Genomic DNA, 24,072 nt, shown 5'->3' with positions numbered 1-24,072 from the left:
TTTTACATTTATTCAATATATATTTCTTCCAACTTATTCAATAGATGTTGCTGTTAAAAAGTGCAGTTAATCTTAACATTTTAGGTGGGAAGGATTCAGTACCTAACAAATTCAAACTACAGATGGTAGCAAAATGCAAAATTATGCCATAAACTAATCCTCGGATGCAAAGAGAGCTGGGAAGTACCCTTATTTCACAAATGGTGGGCATTTCACCTAAGCTTCTGACCTTACAAGAAAAGACAGGAATACAGCATCAAAAACTTTAAAGCTGTCAGCTCAGAAAACAGAAGCATGTGAATAAAAGTAAAATAATCATACTTTTAATTTAACTCAGTATTCTTTGAGCACCAAGTGCTGGTGTGCACTGGCTGACATGCAAATGGTTTCTCCCTTCTCATGCTGGTGTGTGGGGAGAGGATTCACAGCAAATCAGATTTTCTTTGTGCTGCCACTTCCTCAGTGGAAAATAAAACTGAAGCATTCTCTACTAAATTCAGTAAATGGGAAAACAGAAGGGGCAAAAGAAGTGATAAAAACTATCCATGAGTTTGGCAGAAAGATTAAGTTAACTGAAAACTGTGTCTTTATAGAAATGGAGATAAATTATCAAAATATTCAAGGACAGTAAGACTTAGCCCAAAAGCACAAGTAGTTTTGATATAAGATAGCCAGGTGTCCAGCAAAGGAAATGTGATTTAGAATAACTTTCTTCACGAAAGGATCTATGACAAGAACTTTTGACCGCAGTTTAGAAGAAAATGGATACTATGCATCAATGAATGCAATATTACATAAACATGTCCAGAAGGCCCTAGACTCCAGACTGCCAGAAGCTGAGATATTATATAAATAAACTATCACCAAGCAAAAAGGAATATTACACATTACTTTATAAATAGACTGGTCTCATTTTGAATTGAGTTATCGCATAAATTTAACATTCCTAATATAATTTTTACATTAGATATGTAACTTTTTTTTAGCTTATGCTGAAATTGCTTCACCTTGCTTAAGAATAATTTCTCTAATTTTGGTCATCATATATATATAATGCTTTGCAATACTTGGAAGACGTGAAAAAGCCTACCTTATAATTTCAAAAAACTTCTTTGGCAGCTTTCTTGTTCTGTTTTAAATTACTTCATACAGCACAACCCTGCCAATAGAGTGCTGAATCACATGGCAAGTATGTCACACTGTATTAAAAATCATAGAGGACTTTTACAAAATTTGTACTAAATATGGAATTGTGAATAAGGCCTAGCAAAATTCTACTGAACTTCTCAAAGTATATCAGAATATGCATGGTATTTCATCATGCTGCCAGTGAGATTGAACAGCAGCTATTGTCATTTTGTGTAACACTATTATTTAGTTGACGACTGCTATCACAGAATAAAGGTTAATATTGCTAGGCCTTATGCATAAACAACAACTAAACACACCTCATTTTAAGAGCTATTATACCACTGATCCAGAATAAAACTGTATTTAGAATACATGTGTTTAAAAACCCAAAATCCTTCCATCCGACATCTTCGGATTTTGTGTATCATTGTACACTAACGGTGCCTGAAAAATATGGAGGAGAATAAATCTAATTTGGACATGTTTCTGAATAGAGAAATTCCACTGTGAGCCACAGTAAAAAATGTCCTAGTGCCATTGCAGTATAGGTTTTCTTGCAGTGCTGTCTCCTATACTGTCCTAAATGCAATGTTTGGTCAGCTCCATGACAATCCAGTTAGGGATACATGGCTCTTCAGACCATTACAGCCCACCACTAGAAGACAACCGAGGAAGAACACCTCTAACACTCAGAAGACTGCACTACAAAAGGCATCCAATGTTAGAAATGATCTCTGGCCTGTCCTTCTAATGGAGGTGTCTGTCTAAAAACCAGTATAAGGGATAGAATTCCTGAAAGCACATGCAGTTAGTTTGGTAGAACTGCAGAAAGTTAGGTCACTGCAAAAATTGTGGAGGAAGAGGTAACTGATGCAATAGAGAACAGTTACATGCGCAATCTGTGTAAAACTGTAACCAAATAAGCAGAATCAGGAATTACTGTAGTAGGGTAGACCACCAGGAACAATACCCTGTCTGAAAGTGGCCAGTACAAAGGGAGAGGATGAATGCCTTCCAGTCTACTCATTCACTAACAGCTTGCTCTTTCTCTAAACAGTCCAAACTCATGCTCTCACTGATGTCTTGTGGCATTTTATTCTGTAGGCTAAACACGCACTGCATCAAAATGTATTTTCTTCTATCAATTTCAATTTAAATTCAACTGATTATTCCCTTGTTCTTGTATAATGAGTATGTACTGTTTGCCCCGCAGTGCACAAAGACAAATTTTTATAATACTACTGTTTGATTCACTGTATTTTTAGGGGAAAACACACAAAAGCATTAAGAAGTAATTGCCTAAAGCAAAAAAGCAAAACTTAGTCTTTTTATGGGTCAGGCAAAGGCAACTGTGGAGATGAGGGAAGCTATTTTCAGATACCTGTTGTTTCAGTGCAGAATAAATCAAAACTGACATTTGGAAGTTGACAGAATAGGAAGTGACTTGAGGAGAGGTGAAAGAGGAAAGAAAAACTATCCCTAACATTTTTGCATTTGGTTCTTTTACCCCTAGGTACCAAATACCACCAAATATTTAGATATATCTGGGGCTCTAAAAATTTCTTTCATGCAAGCAAAAGTCCACTAATCTGTTTTATTTTACTAATCTATTGCCCTTGGAATTTGAGAATAATCCTGGACACAATAGCTATCACCAGCACACGAGACCACCGTTGGCTCAAAAGATCACTGCATTTTCTGGACTCTTCCAGCTAAAGCAATATAATTCAGTTTTCTGTAATCATAAATTAAATATTTTATGAATTGAGCACACCACTTTCTACACTGTGGAGCACAGGTTAATTTTCCCCTCCAAACCAACTCAAATCTGCCAGTATCTAACTCTATTAAAAATTATCTATTTGCCTCTAAGGTATGTTGAATCTGTGGACATTATTACATGAATTAACACAATTTTAAGCAAGCCCAGGTAAAATGCCTTATGCATTCTGTTAAGGTCCTCAATATGTTAGCCTGGATTCACTCCAGGGTAAAAGAGGTAATATCTACACCTCAGACACTTACAAACAGAAACACATCAATTGTGTTCTCCTAGAGGCTCCAGAGGTGGAAAAAACTTCTATCAAATCCACTTTGAGTGAATGCAAGTTCAGAGAAATGTAAATTTTAGTGAATTTATGTTTTGGTGACATACTTATGTATCAGGACCAATACTTCAGGACACCTGACTCCTCTGCTTAGAATTCAATAGTACCCCTAATGACCTGGGTTTGAAGTTTAATATAATGGTATTGTTGAATTCCTAGGAATAAGAACTGTTAACTATTCTGTTTTGTAATGAACACAACTGTGATGATTGCTCACTTGAACCAAAAATAAACCACCAGATTTTGCCCCTCAGATGGTCCCAATTCATAATGCACCTATCTGGAGACAGAAGCGATCAGTAATTCTGCTTTTCAAAAACATAATGGAACCTTCTACAACAGTTTGGCAGCACCATGAGGCCAAGGTAAGCAAACAAGACGTAAGGGTAGCTACAACTTTATCTTTTTATTTTTCTGATGTTTCAAATGGGCAGAACATACTTTCAGACAGAACAGACTTCTAAGGTTTGGGAGCTCAAGCTCAAATACATCATCACTGACACATGCAGAGATAGTGCGTGCCTATCTCTGTGTGAAGACCTAGCAGTTTATTTGCCATTTCCAAACAAAGAGACCAATTAATCTTAAGAAAGTTAAAGAGAGGAGGCATAATTCCAGCTGCAGCTATTTTAGTTTGCTCCAACTTCTTTATTTCAGATTTTGTATTTGTCTCTCCCTGACTTTTCTTAATGCAAACCAGCTGAATTTTTCCCTCCTGGGAATGGGCTATCATGCTTTTTTGTTTGTTCAAAAAACCCCTACGAGATACATTAACTGTCAGAATGAGAAGAAAACTATTAAATGTGTACGAGACAGTGGTCCAGGATTGCAATCAATCATAGTACTGCACCTCCTGACTGGTGTGCCCTCTCTCTGCTGACAGACCCTATTCATGCTGGATTGAACTGGGTTCTCTGAGAGAGACCATGACCCTCACCTGCCACCTGACATTAGAGAGCTCTGCCTGATTCACTAATGGATAGATCACATCAATAAATATGATTCCCTGCACTGAGTTGAGGAAACAGATAGAAAGAAAAGATTAATCTCTGACGACTGACATTATAGGAAAGATGTAAAAGATAACAGAAATTACTGGCTAGGTTTCATGTTAACTCTGGTTCATTGATGCATGAGATAAGTGTTCCCAGCAGGCTCTAGCAGGAATTGAATTTTTGTTTCTCTGTGAACACTTTATGCCTGTCTTCATCTTCTTTTAACATTCTTCTGAGATGAAACCTTGTAGCTGGTGGTGTTTGCCCTTAGCACAGGCTTATGACTGACTTCCACAGAACCATATGGCTGCATTTAACATAACTTCAAGCCAGCACAGAAACTGTGTTATGCTGTGAATTTGTCTTAGTTTATTTTCTGGGCAGAACTGCAATCAAAAAATTGCTTAGGAAGAGATAAAAGTGAACTTTCCCCTCCTTAGGGTCAGTCTTAATACTATCACGTTCCTGGAAAAAGCTCCAAGATCACAGCATATGAACTAACGATCCAAGTTTGGAGTAAAGCAAGAAAGAAGACAGCTATTATCCATATGCAAAAACAGAGGAAACATCTGTGGCAAATGGAGATAAGCCTCTTCTACCAGCTTATTCAAATGTTTCAGAAAAACACTTTACATATGGTAACACTTGCTTGACTCTGGAGGGGTTTACACCAAAGATCCGCCTTCTTTGCAAAGTGAATACTGAAATCCAAGAAAGAACAAAAGTTCTACTAGGGCTAAACTGTCTTCCTTACAGCTTGTGTGTTCTTTCACGTCTGGCCCCTGCAGGCTACAGCTCCACTGCTGGCTGCGGCTGGAGAAGGACTGGAGAAGTCAGGCATAGCAACTGGCAGCTGAAGCTTCAAAGAGCAATTCAGACAACACTGTGCGCCAGTGTGTTGTGAAAGTCACTGAGACATGGTGACAAATGCTGACAAAAGCTCCAAACTTCTTTTCCTTTGGTGAGTTAGAGTATATCCCTCTGCATCACCCCCGCCTTCTTGGCGGTACAAGAATATAGTGCTACAGCATGCAGAGGTCACCTACTATCCTATTATCTCTTTCTCCAAACTCAGATTCGAGCTGCTAGTTCTGGACCCCAGAAAAGGAGGAGTTAATTTCTGCACATCTAGGATCAAAAGAACCAGAATAATCAGATGGTTCTGCCAAGCCTGCTCCTTTGTGCAAGATGAACAAGGGGAATAAACAATGTTAAGCCACACTTTGCAGAAACGAGCAAGAGAACCCAATGCAAAGGATGCCTCGTGCTGGGTGAACAAGGAAAGGAACCTGGCTCAGTTGTAGTTACTCACTGTTCATTGCAGAGCTGTCCCATTACTTCTCAGGTCTGAGTGAAATTAGTTTTACGTATTGTTGAAAAAATATCAAGTAGCTCTGTTGCCTCACAGGCTTCCTCTGGATCTCTCAGAAGACTAGTACTTACAGAGATTTCCACCTAGACTACAGTAAGTGACTTGGCTCTTGATATTGTTGGTGATGTTCACTTCTGAAGGAGGCAGCAGTTGGGAGTGAACTTGGTAGCCCTTTCCTGCTCTTTCTGATACTGAATTCAGTATTTCTGATACAATATTCCTACAATTGTAGCTCTCCTCCCTCCAAAGGGAGAGCACAGAAAAGCATCTGAATTTTGCTGAGGACCTGAAATGCTTATGTGAGCAGTAAGGATTTATATTACAATTCCTTATCTTCTCTACTCTACTGGAATCATGTCCTTACCAAGATAGAGACAGGAAAAGTTGTCTCTGAGATGAAGCATTCTAACCTTAGCCAGTTCGTATCTTAAATATTGAGCAAGTTACATTTTCCAGGCATAAAATCAAAGAAATGTGGAGCATAACTACCCCTCCAAACTTTTTACTACCCTTGCTGTCTTCATAAAGTTGAAAGAGAACAATTGCTCTAAATGTCTCAAAAGGCACATGAAGACGATTTCAAAAAGAAATGTGGTTTATGAGAGACCCAGAGCTGCATTATGTACCCAAGGATTAATTCAGAAGTTGGAACAATGGCTGAAATTTTTTCTGGACTGACTGAGCTACTGGACATTTTAAAAGAAAATAAAACCAGAGGGAATTTAAAGAAATGAAGTGTTATTCTGCCAGTGACTGATAGGAAGTGATTCTGCCTCAAGCTGCAAGCAGGCTGAAAATTCCACCATAAAGGAAGCTGTGAAGTTAAGCTCATTTACTGATGTCCATAGCTGTGTTTCTCTGGCAATTTGGAGTCTATGATAACTCGTGATGAACTCTGTGCTGCCACTACTGTGGTATAAGCAGTCACTCACACAGCTAGAGTCATGTCACTGCAGCGACAGCATTGTCATAACCTCTGAGTTACAGTTACTATGACCAACTTGGCAACTGTACACAGGCATGTGGTGCAACAGTCATTCTTATTTTCCAGTCATTGTTCCTTGGTGAAAACTTGAATACTATAGTCTCTCATATGCAACATGCCAAGTTTCATAGAACTGAGAGACCACCATTCACAGATTCAACAAGGCAGAGGGTTACATCTTGTGCCCAGAGGAGGGTGACGCTTTATCTTGTATGGTACTCATTTCCACACACGCCTTTTTGCAGCTGGACTTCTCTTTGTGCAATCAGCATTTTCAGAGATGCTGAATACAGGCTCTATACAGTTATCCAGGATTTTGTTTTGCCATGACATTTGGTATTGCTTCCTCACCTGTTTGAATGCAACAGAAAGAATCTCCAGAATCTCTTAATATTCCCTTCTGGTTCAACTTGAGCTGCATTTTTTGGGATGGCAAGCTCAGCTGCAGCCAAGCAACAATAGAAGGAAGCTTTTAATTTTGTAAGTTTTGTGTGCTAGCTTTATCATGTTGATGATAGTTTTTTACTAAAGTGTTAACCTGTGATTTTATTTAATAAAGTTTGAAGAAACTTTAGAAATCATATTGAAAGTTTTGTTATCTGCTTAGGCCACCACAGATAGAAAATCTTTGGTTTGATTATTTCAGGCTTCTGGCACTAGTAGAGCATATGCCAGCAGCCAAGGTTTCTCACCATGTTGAGTCTGTCCTATAGGTGATGAGGTGCATGGAATACAAAAGGATTTCACAAATAATCACAAGCAGTAAATGACAAGAAATTATCTTGGTTTTCAGCCTAAATACTCAGCTTCTAGTCCTCTAGCATTTTATCTAAGTGCTACCTTGTGTAACCAACCAGTCTCAGTATCTCCTTATGGACTACTCCATCTACCCACTGGACACCCACTCCTATCTCCTATGCTTTTTGTACCCAGTCTTTTTCAGTTTTCTCTTCTACCACTATTAAGTTTAATACAGCATACCCTAAACTCAGCTCTCCTGAACTTTTTCCCCAACAGATGACAAAAATCCCCAATGAACCTCCTTGCAAAGAATTACTTCTTAAATACAACAGGAAGTTTTCAAACCCCAACCCTGCAAAAATATGAAGTTTTCAGAAAATGAGGAAATAATAGAAAATAAAGAATATAGAAAAACATAGAAATAGAAAATACTAGCAAGCTTTATCTATAAATAATATGAATACAGAGATTCACTGATAGTGAATCTTACATATTTTCATATTTTGACATCTAAGTAACTTGGAGAATAGGACTATCAGGTTAGGTAAAAGGAAAACAGGCTTCTTACTTCATACTACGCTGATATTTCAACAGGTAAATTAATATATGTTTACATATTATAAAATGTACATGCCAATGATACACGCCACTAAAATACATTGAGATTTCCACCTATTTTATAATAATTAATGTACTATGAACACATCTCTTGAAGCTATAAACAACTATACTTTAGTTCTAGGCCTATGAATGATTAGAATTTCTATATAAAATGTCTATTTCTATAATCATTCTTAACACTAAAATTGTCAAATTCATTAGATTAATATTCTTTCTGTAAGCCATACAAATGAAGAAATAGTGTATTGTAATATAATACACACATGACATGAAAACAAAGAAACAAATATATAATGATTCTAGCTGTGACACAGTATATTAGTGACATTGATAAACTGAATTTTCATGCTGATAGCATGTTGTAGTCTCAAATCTATTGTGCTTTGGAACTGATGTATTATTATCTCTGGAAAACTTTCACACCAGGAGATGAACCCCGCTAGCATAATTTTAAAAATGAAAGGATTACAAACCAGATAAATTTCATTGTATTGCTACCTGAATTAGTATAAAGTATCAGAAATTTCATATAACATAGTCCATTTGCTAAAATACTTACATTTGTTGATTCCATTACAAACATACAAAGCATAAACCAGGCATGGTTCTATTAACTCTACTACAACATTTATGCATCTGAACCAGTATTGTATGGTAATTATTCTACAGGGAACAATATTATTTGGGTTCGTTCTGTTTTAATACAGGAGGCTTACGTTTTTACTTTGAAGAAAATGTATTGGGATCTCCTGGCAAATATCTGCAGTATCTTTGAGTTTGCTGATAATGATTGACTAATTGAATTTAACATACCATTCTCTTCCTGCTGTTGATTTTAATTTGTGGCTAAGTGAAAGCTTAAGAGTTTTTGGGAGAAGCAGATCAATGTATTGTGTCAATATATATTACAGATTAATTAGTGGGCAGCTGCAGATGTCCTAATTTAATCAAATAGCACATTTTCACTTTTATGAAATTAGGAGTTACCATTAACAAAACAGAATTTGGACACAAACATCTGATTTTTAGCGGAATATAAACAAGCCAACAAAAAATGGCAAATTTATGATTAACAGTTCCGAAATGGTACTGCATTGTCAGGTTTTTTTGGTCTTGTTTTTGTTTTTTGGGTTTCTTTGTGTGTGTGGATCAGAAATGAATTATGCTGATTTGGCGTAAGAAAGTCAAAACACAGTTCAAAAATTAGACACAGATTATTGAAAAAGTTAAGTAGATATGGAACAGTTCTAAAACATAAACTTTATGTAAACAAATTGAAATATTAATTTATACGGAATTCTCTTTTTACAGTTACATATTTATTAGCAGTTGCAATTTCAAATTAACTGGGAAAATATTACAGATAAGGTATGTAACTCTTCTTAACTTCTTTGACTGGTCATTCCTTATGCTATATTAATGTGCCATAATATTTCTAAAATAAATATTTGCCAAGTAGTAAATATGTTACAAACTAAGGATCAGATTTGGCAAACGTGTACTCACGCAAATAGTTTGCAACAGCCTGCAGAATTGGGCCAAAGAGAATTAATACAATGTCAATTGCATTCTTACTGTCTTAAGTCAAAGCAAGCAAGATTTGACAGTTTATCATTTTGTATCTACTATGAGTCAGTATGACAAATCATTTGAAGCCTAATTTTTAAAAAATCAGACCCTAAGTTTGTCCCAGATGTTTTCCTATTACAATAATTTTTTAAAAAATCACACTTTGTCTTCTCTGCCAACAGTTAGCATCATGCAAACACTTAAGAGTCACATACCCATAACTGCTATCGTGATATGTTGGAGAAAACACATCCATCTCTATAAGGTTGTCATGACCATTTGCAAGGACTGCTTGACTTTCTAATTCTCTATACATAAAGATACAAAAAGATGAAATTAGAGATGCAATTTCAGATTAAAGGATGGGATGATCCCACAAAAAAGAATATAGTAATTCTTTTGCTTAACTTTGTGCAAAACTGAATGTGGGATTTACCTGCCTTCCAAGCTGCCCTTGGAACTACATGCTGGATTGTAACCTGAAGACACATTGTTATAAGGCTACCATTAGGTGGTCATTCCCCTTTGGTCTACAAGTACTTGTAGGGTCATTACCCTTATCTATGTACAAGTACTTGAAGAAAATTCCTGGCCGCTCCCTGTGGCAAGACAGGCTTAAGGATGGAACAGTACATAGGGGGGGATGCTGTTTACTTGATGAGGCTGGACCAGAGATGAAGTAATAAAAGTGAACTGAGACTATTAAAAGACAGTCTCTTGCTGGCTATCTGGCACAGCCAGCCAGCCAGAAAAATATGCAGAGGGCTGGTTCCCAGAGTGAATGGAGATCTCTTGTTCTGCAAATGACAACGCACAGCAGCAGGAGAGGCAAAGGAAGCATCACAGACTCTGGTTCTCTCAGGGAACAGTGAAGAAATGAAGGGGAGAAACAAAGTTAGGCACTATTATTTTTTATGAACTGTGTATTTCCTTTGTCCTATCTAAAACAGAGAATTATTAGGGTGGGGAAAAATCTTTGGGTCCGTTCTTACCTCAGTGACTGCATACCTCTAAAAATGGGAATCATACACTCAAGGAATATTGTGCAAATGCTACTGAATTCCAGGCTACCAGTGCTTGCCTAAGAGGCAGGGAACAAAATAAACAGCATGATCAAATTCCATGTACTTATGGTGACAGCAAGGGATATTTGAGCAGGAAAGATGCCAGAGGGATCAAGCAAAAATCTAAAGCAAGACACTATTGACATCAAAGACAGCTTATAAGCATATGGGCTTGGTGTTTTAGGATTCAAACAGATGCTCAGTGAGAGCCCGACAGTTAAGAGAACCTCAGAAGAAAACAGAACTTTTTTATTTTACTTCAGTCTTTGAAAACAATACTTAATTTCTAATGTGCTTATATAATGATCCCATAATTATAGCATGCCAATTTTTTCAAATGCATTCATGCTGTCAGCAATCTAAGCAGAGTCCTGTTCCTTCAACTTGCAGATCAGCTATGTGACATACCCACAGTGATAAACAGGGTTTTCAGAACAGCAGGACTGGAACTTTATCCCCAATTTCTGCCTTTATTTTGTGCCATGCACCTTCTCAGTAGAAGTAACATGTCTAATAACCTGGAAGACTTACAGAACTGAACAGTTCTGAATTTGATTAAACCAGGCACTGTTTTAGTGGGTGGAATGTGTAAAACAGCTGGTTTGAGCAGACTTTAACCTCCAGCAACACTGTGCTTTTGCAGACAATCAATCAGCCTCTACACAAATTGATTTAAAACTTCCCTGGAAACTATCAACACCTTTTCCACACCTTAATCAATATTGAAGGCAACTGGATCATTGGCAATCCACCCCTTAAAGACATATGGGTATGTTCATCACTTCAGGAGTTTTTAAAATCTTCACATTCTAAAATGAACTTTCAATCAAGTTTCTGAGGTATTCCAGTACTTTAATTAAATCCTTCAAAATGCGAAAGTATTTTCCAGCCATTGAATATTTCTTCAACCAACTCCCTCTTTTTCCTCAGTAAAATAAGTGGGTAAGTAGCTGAATACAACAATGTTTTTACCCACTCTTAAGACTAAGTGGTAAGTGAAGACTAAGCAGTATCTGTGTAAACTATGAAAAACATATTAGTTTCTTGGCTAGTTTCTATAAAAAATTCACAGTCCATCATACAAAATGCAGCAATTTTTCAAAAAATGAGGTATTTTATGCAGCAAATCTAGTAAGAAAAAGCAAAGCTCTTCTTTGATTCACTGGCATGTTAGCACAGATTCTGAATAAAGTTATATAATGTTCCCAGAGATTTATTCCTTGACTGGAATATGTAAATTTCCCCTTGCCATTAAATCGATCTTTTATGTTCAATGCCTAAAACTGATGAAATACTTCCCAGGAAATGCACTAAGAGATGCTACCAGCTTATTTTTATCTACAAATTTATGAGTTCTAACATACTTTTCCTCTCTGCATCTCTAACATTCATAATTGATTGTGCATTACCAAAATTCTGCACATTCAAATATTTAGCAGAGAGAGCATTTAAAGAATAATTTACTATGTATTTTTAAATATCAGTAATTTAGATCCTACTAGAACTCAAAGTTATGAGAGTGTAACTACTGATTCCGGTGCTCAAGAAGTCATTACTAAAACTAGCAGGTAAATAAAAACTTAAAGCTCAACACTAATAAAAAACTTACTAATATTTAATTACTTCATAATCTTTTATCTTACTCAGACACCTGACATGTAGTCACAGATTTACATAACTTTGGCTTTCCAGCCAGTAATTCAAAGAACAAAATGGCAAGTTTTTTGATTTCTTCAAAAGATCATACTATTCTCTAGTGCTGGCTCCTCCAGCAAATCTATTGGCTCTACAAATGAACCTAACTTACAGCAGGCTAGGGAACAGTCAAAGAGTAAAGATCATTAAATGTTAAATGAAAAGGTCCTGCAGTCTGCAGGAAATCTACAGGAAATATTCTCTTATTGTCTTTTTTTTTTTTTTTTTAAATGTAGATTTTACTGAGCCCAAATAGAGGGAAAACAATTTCTGTGTCTGCTCGGTAACCTCATTGTCATTTAAAGATGACATCAAAGATGAAAGAAGCACTCACATAATTCAAGTTACAGTTTTAGGTCCTCATAAACATTTAAGCAAAGAGTCTTTTTATATTTAAAAAATATTCAAATTGGAGTTTCTGTTGGACATCATTGATCTGTTACCTCACAGTTCACTTATGTAGCCAGTAACAGCAATGCTTCACACAAGTGCATTAATTCTTGTTAATAGACTTCAAACAGAGCCAAATTGCACTATATTCTATTAAAAAACCAACTGAATTCAATATTATGAAATATGTATTTTGAAGTCACTTTCACTACTACTGCAGAGTGATAGGGACTAAAACTTCCCCCAGGCTTTGCAAATACTTCCCTCTCTCTTACATGCACATACACAAACCCAGCCAATTCACCACCCAGCTATACATGACAGCAAGCTGTACGTAATTTTTATGCCACCCATCACCAGTATGAGCCTACAGAGCTAGAAAGATAGTTGTGTATATACGCTGACATTCACATTCTCTGCCTCGAAATGGCCATCATCTAGGTCAGATAAAAAGGAATAGAGAGGAAAAAAAAGCCAACAATGAGCATAAACTAAAATATTGCCAAAGAGGAAATAAACTTTCACTCCAAGAAAAGGAGAAGGAAGAGACCTATCACAAAGTTGTTAATATAGTTGAAACTGAGCCTGAAAGTCACACTCAGTAGGGAACCTTAACCAAAAGGACAAAAATCAATTACAAGTCAGATGAGTTCTTCACCTCCAGAGTTCCAACCAAGTAAGACTATTAGATAAACCACAGTAGTAGGTTGGGTCTCTCCATTTTTACATGAAATTTTTACATTTTTCCTCATTCACAAGTGTTCAAAACTTGAACACTCAAAATACCCTTAGCTTTTAATCAGAAATATTTAAAAGATGAAAAGAATTTACTCTGCAAAAAATACTTTCTCAAGGTTGGAAGTGGCATTCTCATTCAAGTCATCCTACACTTTTATAAACACAATAAAAACTTATATGGCAATAGAAGCAACCATCAAAGACCTTACCCATCTACTTAAGATTAACTAGTGTCAGGAAAACATCAAACATCTTTTTCCCACTACAAACTTATTTGCTCTATAAGAAAATTCTTTCTTAATGTACTAAATTGCTTGAATATAATGATGAAATCTCTTCAATGGAATGCTGTTCCACAGTGTTTATGTCTCATAAACAACACAGGAGAGTACAAGAAAACTAAGAAAAGGAATAGCCATTCCAAACTGTCTAACACAGGAGTTGCCTGAAACATCTACAGCAAATAAAACTACTTAAAAGAGAATCTTAAGGTCATGTATGTTTTCAATTAGTCAAAATCATTTTTACTATAAATAATCTTTCCTATAAAACATAATTTAAAGGGATTCAAAGAATAAACTGAAGGGATTTCATCAACATTTTCAAGAAGTACTGTCAACTTCAATATAGTAATAAATGTTCAGTTTAATAACTAAATTGGAATATTATGGCTTTCCTTAATAAAAAATCAGTGCTGATTGAGTGTTACATGAGTACTAATTAATCACTGTAGGTAAATTCAGCTCTGTGCCAGTAGGACCTATCAATTTTCTTTACAGATCATTCTGCATCTAAAAAAGAAAGTGCCACCCTTCATATTAGCTGCTTCTGTCCTAGAGCCAGTTATCAAGGACAAATTTATCATTACACCAGAACTGAGTTATTTTGTCTCACCAAATCCAAGGCACCTTTAAAATCACCTAGCCTCATGTAAGTATTTCTTTAAAGGTACCAAGGACAAGAGTTAAAAACTATTACTAAAAGTTATTTGACATTTGATCTGCATAACTGTATATATTTGACACATAACTGGCAAGCAAGGCAAGAAACTTCTTCAAACAGGCAAAGGTCACAGGTTATGAACAAGAAGAAAAATGCATGTCTGGAAGAATTAATAATACTCTGAGTTTAATTACTCTAATAGGATTGTAAGGGAGAAGAGCGTCATTACGGATTTTGGAGAGAGAACAGATATTTTGGTACTGGAAAGTTTTCAGTTTTGCTTGCAGAATCAGGAGAAGTATTAGCTGTGGGTCAACTTTCATTAAGTTACACGTTTTCTTTCGAATTGCCAGAGTCTGTAGTAGTACCTAAGTAATTACCTGCTTTCCAGTGGCGCATTACTGCCAAGCACCCAGCTGTCCTGCAGCTGGACTGACTCAGGTGTGGTTTGCAGCTCGGCGGGCAAAGCAGCCGGCGGGGCCGGACTCTGATTCCTCCTATTTGTCAGTGAGTTTCTGTTAAGTGAGGTGATGGATGGATGATGCTGTGCTGAATGTTGCTTGTGAGAAGGTGGCAAAGGCTGCAGGGTCGACTGGCCTTGGTTATTTGGAGGTTGTTCTAAGAAGAAAGAAAATTAAAGTTCGTTATACAACATCTTGGAATGTGCTACAACGAAAGCAGAATGACAAATTCAATATAATCCTATCAACTAATATATTTGCATATTATTCTATTAGCAGACATTCAGTGACATTCTGTAAGAGCAAGTTTACCCTTGATACACCAAGTTCTAATTAATATACAACAGATGGTAAAATTGCTTTTGGTTTTAATTTGTTTCAGTTTTTTTTTTTAATCTGGTTTTATTAACACCTACAGAAAATAGCATCTGACAGATCCCCTAATGTGCCTTTAGACTTCAGCTTTTTTAACAAACCAACCCTGAAATTAAATGGGTAATTTCAGTAGAACACAAAGGTTTCCAAAATGCATATAATCCCTATAATTATTTAATGGAGTTTTTTAAGCTTTATTTAACTGCAATAAATTATTACAAGCTAGTTGCTAAACAGCAGTAGACTACTCTAGTTTAGTGCATTTCAAATAAGGCAGATCTGCACTATGATCTGCTAATAGATGCTAAGTATTCTTTAGCAGAAGGTCACTCTGTGAAGCAGATGTTGCTTCATGGATATTTAACAGACTGATTCACATCTGATTACAACGTCAGAAGACTCATATACTTAATGACCGTCACATCCATTAGAACACACACAGAACAGATTTTCCAATTTCACACCATGCAATATAACTACAGTTTGGAGGAAGTCACAGGTGATAAGAGAATCAGGCCATCAAAACAAAAGGAAATATTTTTTGACTTAACCAAAGCCCATAAAGCTTAAACCCAAAACCTCAAAAAAGCAAAACTTGCAATCAAATATCTCCATCAATATTAGGTTTTAACAATCTGTTCTGTAAAATCAGTGGCAAATAAGTCATAAATAGAAGACAAACCTTGTACAACACAATGCACGCAAAACTAAACAAACCTTGACACTTAATTTACCACAATTTAGCAATGACTGACGACACTTTAACATGTAACACATAACAATTATGTAATTAAAATTTCAATCTATTTCCTAAATTAATGTAGCAGAACATACTTCATAATATAAATGCAAGTGTTAAGCAGAGCAGAAGATACAGGGCATGTATTTTTGTCACAGTGCAAAAAACTTTCAGGTAGTTTTTAAATTAGTTGTTTGATTTTCATAAGCAATTCCCATTTGGAACTGGTTATAACTGCAAATTGTTACAAACTCAATAATAAAACACTGGTACAGAGAACACAGGAAAGTGTATTTCTGTTGAAACAGACATTTCAAATAACTTACAGGTGACTACTACAAAATTAACCTAACTGTGAGCAATTCCCCAGGTTGTGAGCATAAGACAATATGAAAATGTTAAGACAATATGAAAATGTTACGAAATAGACTTAAACAGAAAAAACAAGTCTTTGGAACAATTTCCTTTCTGAAAACCATATTTTCCCTTCCAGTGATTTTGTGTGGTCAACACGACTTTTGTCACAAACAACAGCAATGTTGAATTTCTCATTAAAAGAATGACAGCATTAATACTGCCAATAAGGTTTTCAACATCAAATCCCTAATATATTAATGGAAAATTCCTGTCCAGGTAGGATACAACTGACCAGCTTTGTCTTCACCAACACTGACACAAAAGGCGTCACTGCGTGTGATTACAATTACTATCAAGGGCTTTAAGTCAAGGAAAGTTAATAGACCAACACTAAAGGAAAGAATTTTCCCCGTATCTACTTAAAATTTTATCTGATTTAGGAGTAAAATTAATTGTGACCTTATATTTTGTGATATATAGGTGCATGTGTATATAGAAAATTCTGTGTGGGCACATGTGTCTGTGGAAGTATTTACACACATGTATGCATAAATATATCTGTATAAATTATTAATTGCACAAAAGAAAAATGGCAGGTGAAATAAAGTAATTCACATTAATTTATTTTTAATCAGCTAAATAAATAAATTAAAATGGTTCTAAGAATCTGACTTTTCTTTTTTGTTCCCCTTCTTGACTCTCCTACCTGCCTAGCATTTTTGGACAGTTTTGCCATGATCAGTGCAAAACTCTCTTCCACTATAGCTCCTACCAGCTGAAATGTTATCCTGACATCCCTCTTGTTCATTAATTTCTCTTCTCATTTACAATCTCTGCTGAAAATCAATCTTTTAGTCTATCATTTTTAGCACTAAAAGTCTTGAGCCATTCTTTGCTAAAGACAAAGTAGGGAATTAATCAACTTTGTTCCCTTGCACAAAGTAGGGTGTGAGTGCCAGGCCTGCAGGCTTGTCTCAGGTAGATGTCAGACCTGCCCACACACTCTGCTACCAGTGAGGAAGATGGATAGTGAAGGCTCTGTAAAGGCTATTTATGTATGCCCCAAATAAACATACACATTTAATAATTACTCCCATAATATGCTGGAAGAGTGAAATTGTATTACTCAGACCATAGGTCAGCTGTGCAGGCCACTATCAGAGATTTAGATTATTTCCCAATAAATTTACTATGAACCAAAAGGCCCTTCTGCTATATAACATATAAACATTACTGACACTGAAGATACAGAGGAACATATAAAAGAAATTAAGAGAGGCTAGAAGGGAGTTAGAAGGCCATAGCAAGTGCAATCAGGCAAAGATTACTTGTCTTCCAAGCCCACTTTCTCCCTCCATGCTGACAAATGACATTTTCTAGTGTCTGAGGATGGCTTCAAACTGCAGGGGATCTACAGCTTCCACAAAATCAAAACCACCTGAAAAATCTGGAATGATTTATTTATTTTCTAATTGTAAAAAAGTTACAGGTAGAATTGTGCTCAACAAAGTTAGATTTTCCATAAATCAACGGAGCTAAAATCTATATTCCTCTAAATTTCCTCAGTCCTACACTGTCATTCTGAATGAGATATCACTGAGGACTGCTCCTTGGATCTTTTCTTCAACCTGCCAGATTTTCCCAATACACGGTTCTTCTGATTGCTGCACAACTTCTAACAAAAACCTTAATATTGCACCACTGATTTGTGATAAGCATCACAATAGTCATGTTTTGAATGCTGTTCTTAAGCTGGAGCCAGATTCCATTTTTTACTCTTTTAAGGAAAGGAGTTAAGAGCTAAAGAACAGCTTTCAGTATTGCTGAGGCTTTCACACAAAGCTATCAGTCTTATGGAATAACAGCCTCTCAACATCCTGTGACACTGAAAATATTCTCACTGCACATGCAGGGAAACTGAGGTATATATGTTAAGTGATTCACACAGATCTCCTGAGAAATCAGCAAAAACCCCAGAATAGTACTGTTCATTTGCTTTTCATACTTAAAGAGTTGATAAGGACAGAGGGAGTTTCATGACATGGTATGTACTTCATAAACTCTGCAGCACTGGATGCACTGGACAGCACTCCCTGTAATAATAGCCCTGCATGTGCCACAATTCCTAGTGTTGAGAGCCTGTAACCCCCTCTTTGCCTCTACCAACCAGTTTGTTGGAAAATGGGAATCCTAGAGGGAAATACTTCTTCCCTTGGTTATTGAAAAGACAGCAGCCCTGGGACTTGGCCAGGTCCCTCACAACAAACCACTTATTAGAAGAAAAAGCATTCAAATCTGATAAAGTGCAATTATGTTGAAATACCTAAAAACTATTACAGAAAGGTACAGTCACTTTAAGTTGGCTTTTAAATGCTATCTTAATTGATTAAATCTAAATGGGAATGTCTAATTTACACTAATAATAAGCAGGTATAGGTACAGTTAGGCTTACGTCTAAAAATGTTAAGTTTTAATTAAAATGTTCTTGTTTGGTCTAGACCTTGATGACTGTAGAGCAGTCCCATTCACCTTAAAGAGAAGATTTCTGCAGCAAGAAACAAATGTAAACTGGCCCAGCAACCAGCCTGTCAAAGTTCTTCAGGTGCAACAAACAGAGCCCACACTTTTGAGGCATTTGTTGCATAAGTCAGCATCAGATAATTATGCATGTGAACATATGTACAGAACTCAGAAAAGTCACAAGGAATTGGGTAGAAAGCTGTCTTATTACAATTACATGATTTTTCCAAAACTTCTTTAAATTGTTATTTACCCTAGGGAATCACAGTGAAGCAAAGCAGCCATTTCAATTGCAGAGGTAAATTATATGTGACTCTGTAACCTTTTAAAAAACCTTTTCCTCTTTTATTTTTCAAAAAGTAATTTACATTTAATTAATTTTATCATTTAATTGTTACAGAATTTGAACAGCATATGAAGGAGAGACATTTATGATAACTACAGCCATGTGGGGGAAAGGGGTTAATTCAGAAGCAGAAAAGCAGAACAAGTATCCATGAAAAAAAAGTAATTTATCTCATATTTTGTGTGATAGTCTTTCTATAACAGATAGATCATTGAGACCTGTCAGATAGCTACTCATCTAAGAAAAAGAGGTGATTTCCATTTGATAAGATTAGGCTTTTTAACAGTGCATAATTAATGTGAACTTGGAGTTTCCATGACAAACACAAAAGCAAAGTCTTCCATTACGATATAAACATTTCAAATGTGAATAAAATGTTATTCAATATCTATGTCTGCGAGAGTCTTAACTCCTTCTGGTGAGGCTGCTCCTTTTCTATTCTCTCTTTAGAAGAGTCTCTGCCATGGTAAAGGAAATACCCATAATATATACTAGAAGTAAGAATCTGGAGTAGACTGAATGTTTTAGAAAACTGGTAACAAAAAATACAACCTTTTGTTTCCAGGTCACTGGTCCCTGGTTTGCTAGCCCTTGATTGCTAGCAGTAAAAAGTAATTTCTATAAGAACTGATTTAATTCCTCAATAAAGTCCTTCAATGGACTTGAAATTTTACCTAATTGACACATGGTCATATCTCCAAAAGTACTGTAAGCAGAAGTGGCATTTACCTCAGAAGTCCCTGCAAATTGAAAAGAGTGGGCATTATGGTTTAATTATTCCTAGAGCTCCCAAAGGAGCTCTTTTTTAAAGTACCTGCTTATGGAGAGGTAAGACAGGCTACCTGTACTGCTATGGCCATGGCTTCAGGGATTCTGTGGGCAAGTAAACCAATCACTCCAGAAGTCTCTGGTCTGGGAGCACCTTTCATGAGCAGCTGCATTTAATTAATGAAAACATAAAGAAGGTTTTGTGTTTAGAAAGAAATTGAGTATTTAAGTGTTCATTTGTAATTAGGCAGATCTGTCTTTTGAATGAACGGCTGCTTCAGTTCAGTTTTTTCTGCCAGGGTGTGCAAGGCTCAAAGCTTCCTTTCTGATCATTTACTACAAGCCATAGGGGTAATTCAAGACAAGTTTCTGTATGTGCTTATTCTGTGGTTAATCCCAAGTATTTGGTTAGTCTTATTCACATCCAAATTGGCTCTACTCTGCCAGCTGCTTTAAGGATCCAAACCACACACTCAGCCCAGAGAAAGAGGTAACATACTGCCTACCACCAGAGGAGAGTCCTTTCACTCTGATTTGTTGTCAGCTTGCCCATCCTTTTCTGCTTGGTTTACAATTAATGGACATAGAGATGGAAATAGAATTAACCTGCAGCCACTGCTGCTCACTTCCTCTTGAAGCACTCTGCTCCTGTGCTAGATGCAAGGTGGCAAGAATAAGGAGAAATGACAAGGACACTTTGATCTAGATGGGCACCTTGTGTGTATGTGTATACTATCATGATATAAAATGGGCAAAAGTCAACAAGTAGCTTGATCAAAGTGGGCCAGTGTTTGTCTCCTCATCAGTACAATGCCTGTAGGGTCTGACAAGCTGTCAAGACACCTGGGAGTGAAAAACTACCAGTGAATTTAATGCAGGATATGCTCTGAAAGATTGCATTGCCTTGCTTATGAACCTAAGTTTGGGAAAAATAATAAAGAAAACCTTTATTTTGTTACTCTCATTATACATTTTCCTTTAGATCTCAACATGACTTTACTTTTTAAAGAAAAATAAGGACTTCTGGTCTGAAAGGGAGGAAAGACTTATTTGACTGTGGAGAAGCTCAAAATTATTCCATGGTTCACATGTGGTGTCTGTCTAAGACCAGATGATGAGAGAAGAGAAATAGCTAGAACTCCCCTGAGGGCAGTAGGGCAGTCCCTAACATGCAACATTGGTTTTTAAACCACAAAGTACATGTTGATAATATCCCATACCCTATAAGGACACTGTTCCTTAACAGTTAAATATACACAGGAAGACAAAGAAACAAGTCATGTAAAATAACTGCAAGCTTTTGGAACCAAAGAAAAAAAACTTTTATCAATGTCTTCAGTTGTGTTATCTACAGGAGTATTATACTTCCAGTTAAAGGTATACTTTTAACTTTGTCTTTCTATTTCATATCCACTGAGCATAGTATTTTCCCCTCAACAACTTCATACTGATAATACCTGTGCACTCTCACTTGTTTTATAATTCAGGTCTCTCTAATGTTTTAGAATCTTACTGCAGAAATAGAAAGCACCAGTTACTAATCTATTCACAAAAACTTTGTAAAGTGTATGAACTGAGCTTCAAACTTACTTGAAAGGCACATTTTTTTGTCCCTGATATTTTTAGAATAAACAAGCTAAAAAGCTATACCCTATATGATATGTGACCCTATGAAGATAGATAACATAACTTTCTATTTTATGGCATTTACTTTGAAAATCTGATTAAGATAGATGTCTCCAGTTTGTAATTCTTCAATGTCATGTTGTCACAGTTCCCATCAGCAAGATGCTTTAAAGCCTTTCGATTAATATTGCATGCCAGAACTGAAATTACATCCTTTGTCGTTTAGTTCTTAATGGTGCAAGTGATATCTATCAAGTAGTGTTTTATGAAGCATGTGTGATTTTTATTACAGGCTGTTTTCACAAACCTTCTTCAGGTTTCATAAAGACTGTTCATGGTTCACAACAAATATGCCTTGCATTTAAAATCACACCAATTCTCAATGGAAAATAAACCTTGGATTTTTCACCAAGGTTTATCAAGAGAACAAAAACTCTTCCTTAATTTAAATCTGTCTATAATCATCTTAATTAGTAAAGCAAAAATATTACTGTAAGCCCCTCAACTTTGCATGAGAACTCTATAGTAAAAAAACCCCTTCAAACAACAAAAAATGTATGAATGTACTATTTTCCCAAGTAAAAGGTTAGGTTTGTCAAATCTTCTAAGTTGCCCTAATATTTAAAAGAAAGGTGGCACACAGGTAAAACAGTAGATACAACATTCCCCTGTAATCCAAGTGTAACAAAAATCTTAATTTGCAGCATCCGTATTTTTAAAACAAGATGCATATAGTCAAAATTTCTTCAGTTTACTAGAAGCTAGATAGGAGCAGCTGAGAAGGAATCTTAGGGTTGGCTATTTTCGGTCAATCTGCTGTTTTAAGAAAAATCTGTGAAATCAATAAAACTTAGGCTTTAGAGGACACGTGAACAGAACATATTTTTCAAGTATTTTTTTGTCCAAAGACATAAAGAACTTTCTCTTGATACCTAACAGAGTACGGCAAATACACTGCAGGAAGAAATACTGCCCATTGAGAAGAAAGCAGGCATTTCTTCCACAGATGGTGGTGAAAGGAAAAATCGCAGGATTTACTTCTGAAAGGTTTATTAAATGTTGCTTCCACTCTCTGTTGTTCACTGTGGGAACGGAACCAGCTCACTTTTAAAGCATTTTTTCCATTAGCTGGAATCGATTCTCAAAGCATTCCAACATAAACACCTCCAGCCTGCAACTGCTCCATTAACCCCTTCAATACATATGTAACACACAATCAATATTATGGCAGGCAAGATCTGTTTAATTTAAATACCATATAGCGATAATGTGTTCTTATCTGGTACCTATATAAGGGCCCATTTAACAGAAGGTAGTTATGAAATCATGTGGGGTGAAAGAGCTCAGATTTGGAGAACAAATACACCTGGATCAAGGAAAACCATTGCTGATGTTACCATCTGTGAGGCAGACATTTTAAGTAACAAAGTAAAATGGACTTTGCTAGTTTTCACCTGAATTGTGGAAGTTTAATCACCTTACGAAAGCTGAATCTGAGATAAATATTTCAGCTTCAGTGGAAAAAGCTATAGTTGAACTAGTTCGGAAAGCAACCTTCCTAATAGTGGCCTCTTTATCCCTAGAGGGATTTAAGAAGAAAGCTGAAAGAAGAAAAACACAGAAACACTGCTAAAGTAAATTGAAATTTAACCTGCTGGGGTAACATACTTAGGGTTTTGCTTTGCAAGAAAATGAAATAAAGCAGAGAACATAAAACACATGATGGCAACTATGCACACAGGATGAAGGAGAGGCAATAGTGTACTTCCAATCCTGCTGTTGTATTACATGAATGCCATCTCCTTCCACTCCAGTCTAACCCACATAGTAGTTTAGCAGAGATACTAATGAACATTACTTATATTCTCTTTTTAGGATCTGAGGTCTGTAAAACCTCCACTGGTAAAATGTCATTGACTTATTTCCAACAATTTACCTGGAGATCAAACTGGGAAAAATTGGTATCACACTGTGAGAAATGAGAAAAGCTTGCTCACTTGAGACACAAAAATGACACTCAGCTTACATTATGCAGAGCTTCAAAATATAATAATGCAGCCTACAGTGGTGTGCTCCTGGCCTGGCTTCTCCACAGTGGGGTTCAGATGTCTCGCATGACTGTGGGCTCAGCAGTTTTTCCCCCGCTGGAGTATAGCAGTCTCCTACAGCAGTAGTCTGTGAGGAGGGAGATCACCAAGCCCACAGGCTTCCCTTAATCACAGGCTTTTTATTCAGAATAGACTTTTATGCATCTTCAAAAAATAAATCACCTTTCATCCTTATTTGGAGTCAGAAGTGAGAAAGTTATGCAATTATTGTTAGCTTCAGACAATCTTCTTCACTGCTAACTCACAGAAATCAGTGAAGAAATATGATTTCAGTTATCAAATTGAAGGCTAACTCTTTATTCAGAGAATTCAGGTTTTCATTGAAAAAAAACAGAACACAAAAAAAAAAATTGAGAATTCCAGCTGAAGAACTTTGTACAGGAAGAAGAAATTCAGCTTTCCAAAATGGTGACAAGGGAAC

The 24,072-nt window shown here is 36.2% G+C and overlaps 1 protein-coding gene across 14 annotated transcripts in view; it reads right to left on the bottom strand.

The window, feature by feature from the left end:
- TENM3 (teneurin transmembrane protein 3) overlaps positions 1 to 24,072 on the bottom strand; it is a 410,560-nt gene that overhangs the window by 122,476 nt on the left and 264,012 nt on the right. For 10 of the 14 annotated variants that reach the window (XM_085058723.1, XM_085058722.1, XM_085058727.1 and 7 more), the window contains 2 exons: positions 14,732 to 14,969; positions 9,738 to 9,830 (listed from right to left, as the gene is read on the bottom strand). In XM_085058723.1, the coding sequence (XP_084914849.1) occupies positions 9,738 to 9,830; positions 14,732 to 14,969 (331 nt within the window). The remainder of the gene's footprint in view (positions 1 to 9,737; positions 9,831 to 14,731; positions 14,970 to 24,072) is intronic. The other 4 variants (XM_085058728.1, XM_085058730.1, XM_085058731.1 and 1 more) reach the window with 1 other exon arrangement.

This window comes from Lichenostomus cassidix, chromosome 4, assembly GCF_008360975.1.
Source record: "Lichenostomus cassidix isolate B80296 chromosome 4, HeHo_3.0, whole genome shotgun sequence".
NCBI classification, from domain to species: Eukaryota; Metazoa; Chordata; class Aves; order Passeriformes; family Meliphagidae; genus Lichenostomus; species Lichenostomus cassidix.
The sequence above is the reverse complement of the archived record's forward strand: the minus strand, read 5'-3'. Positions and strand labels throughout refer to the sequence as shown.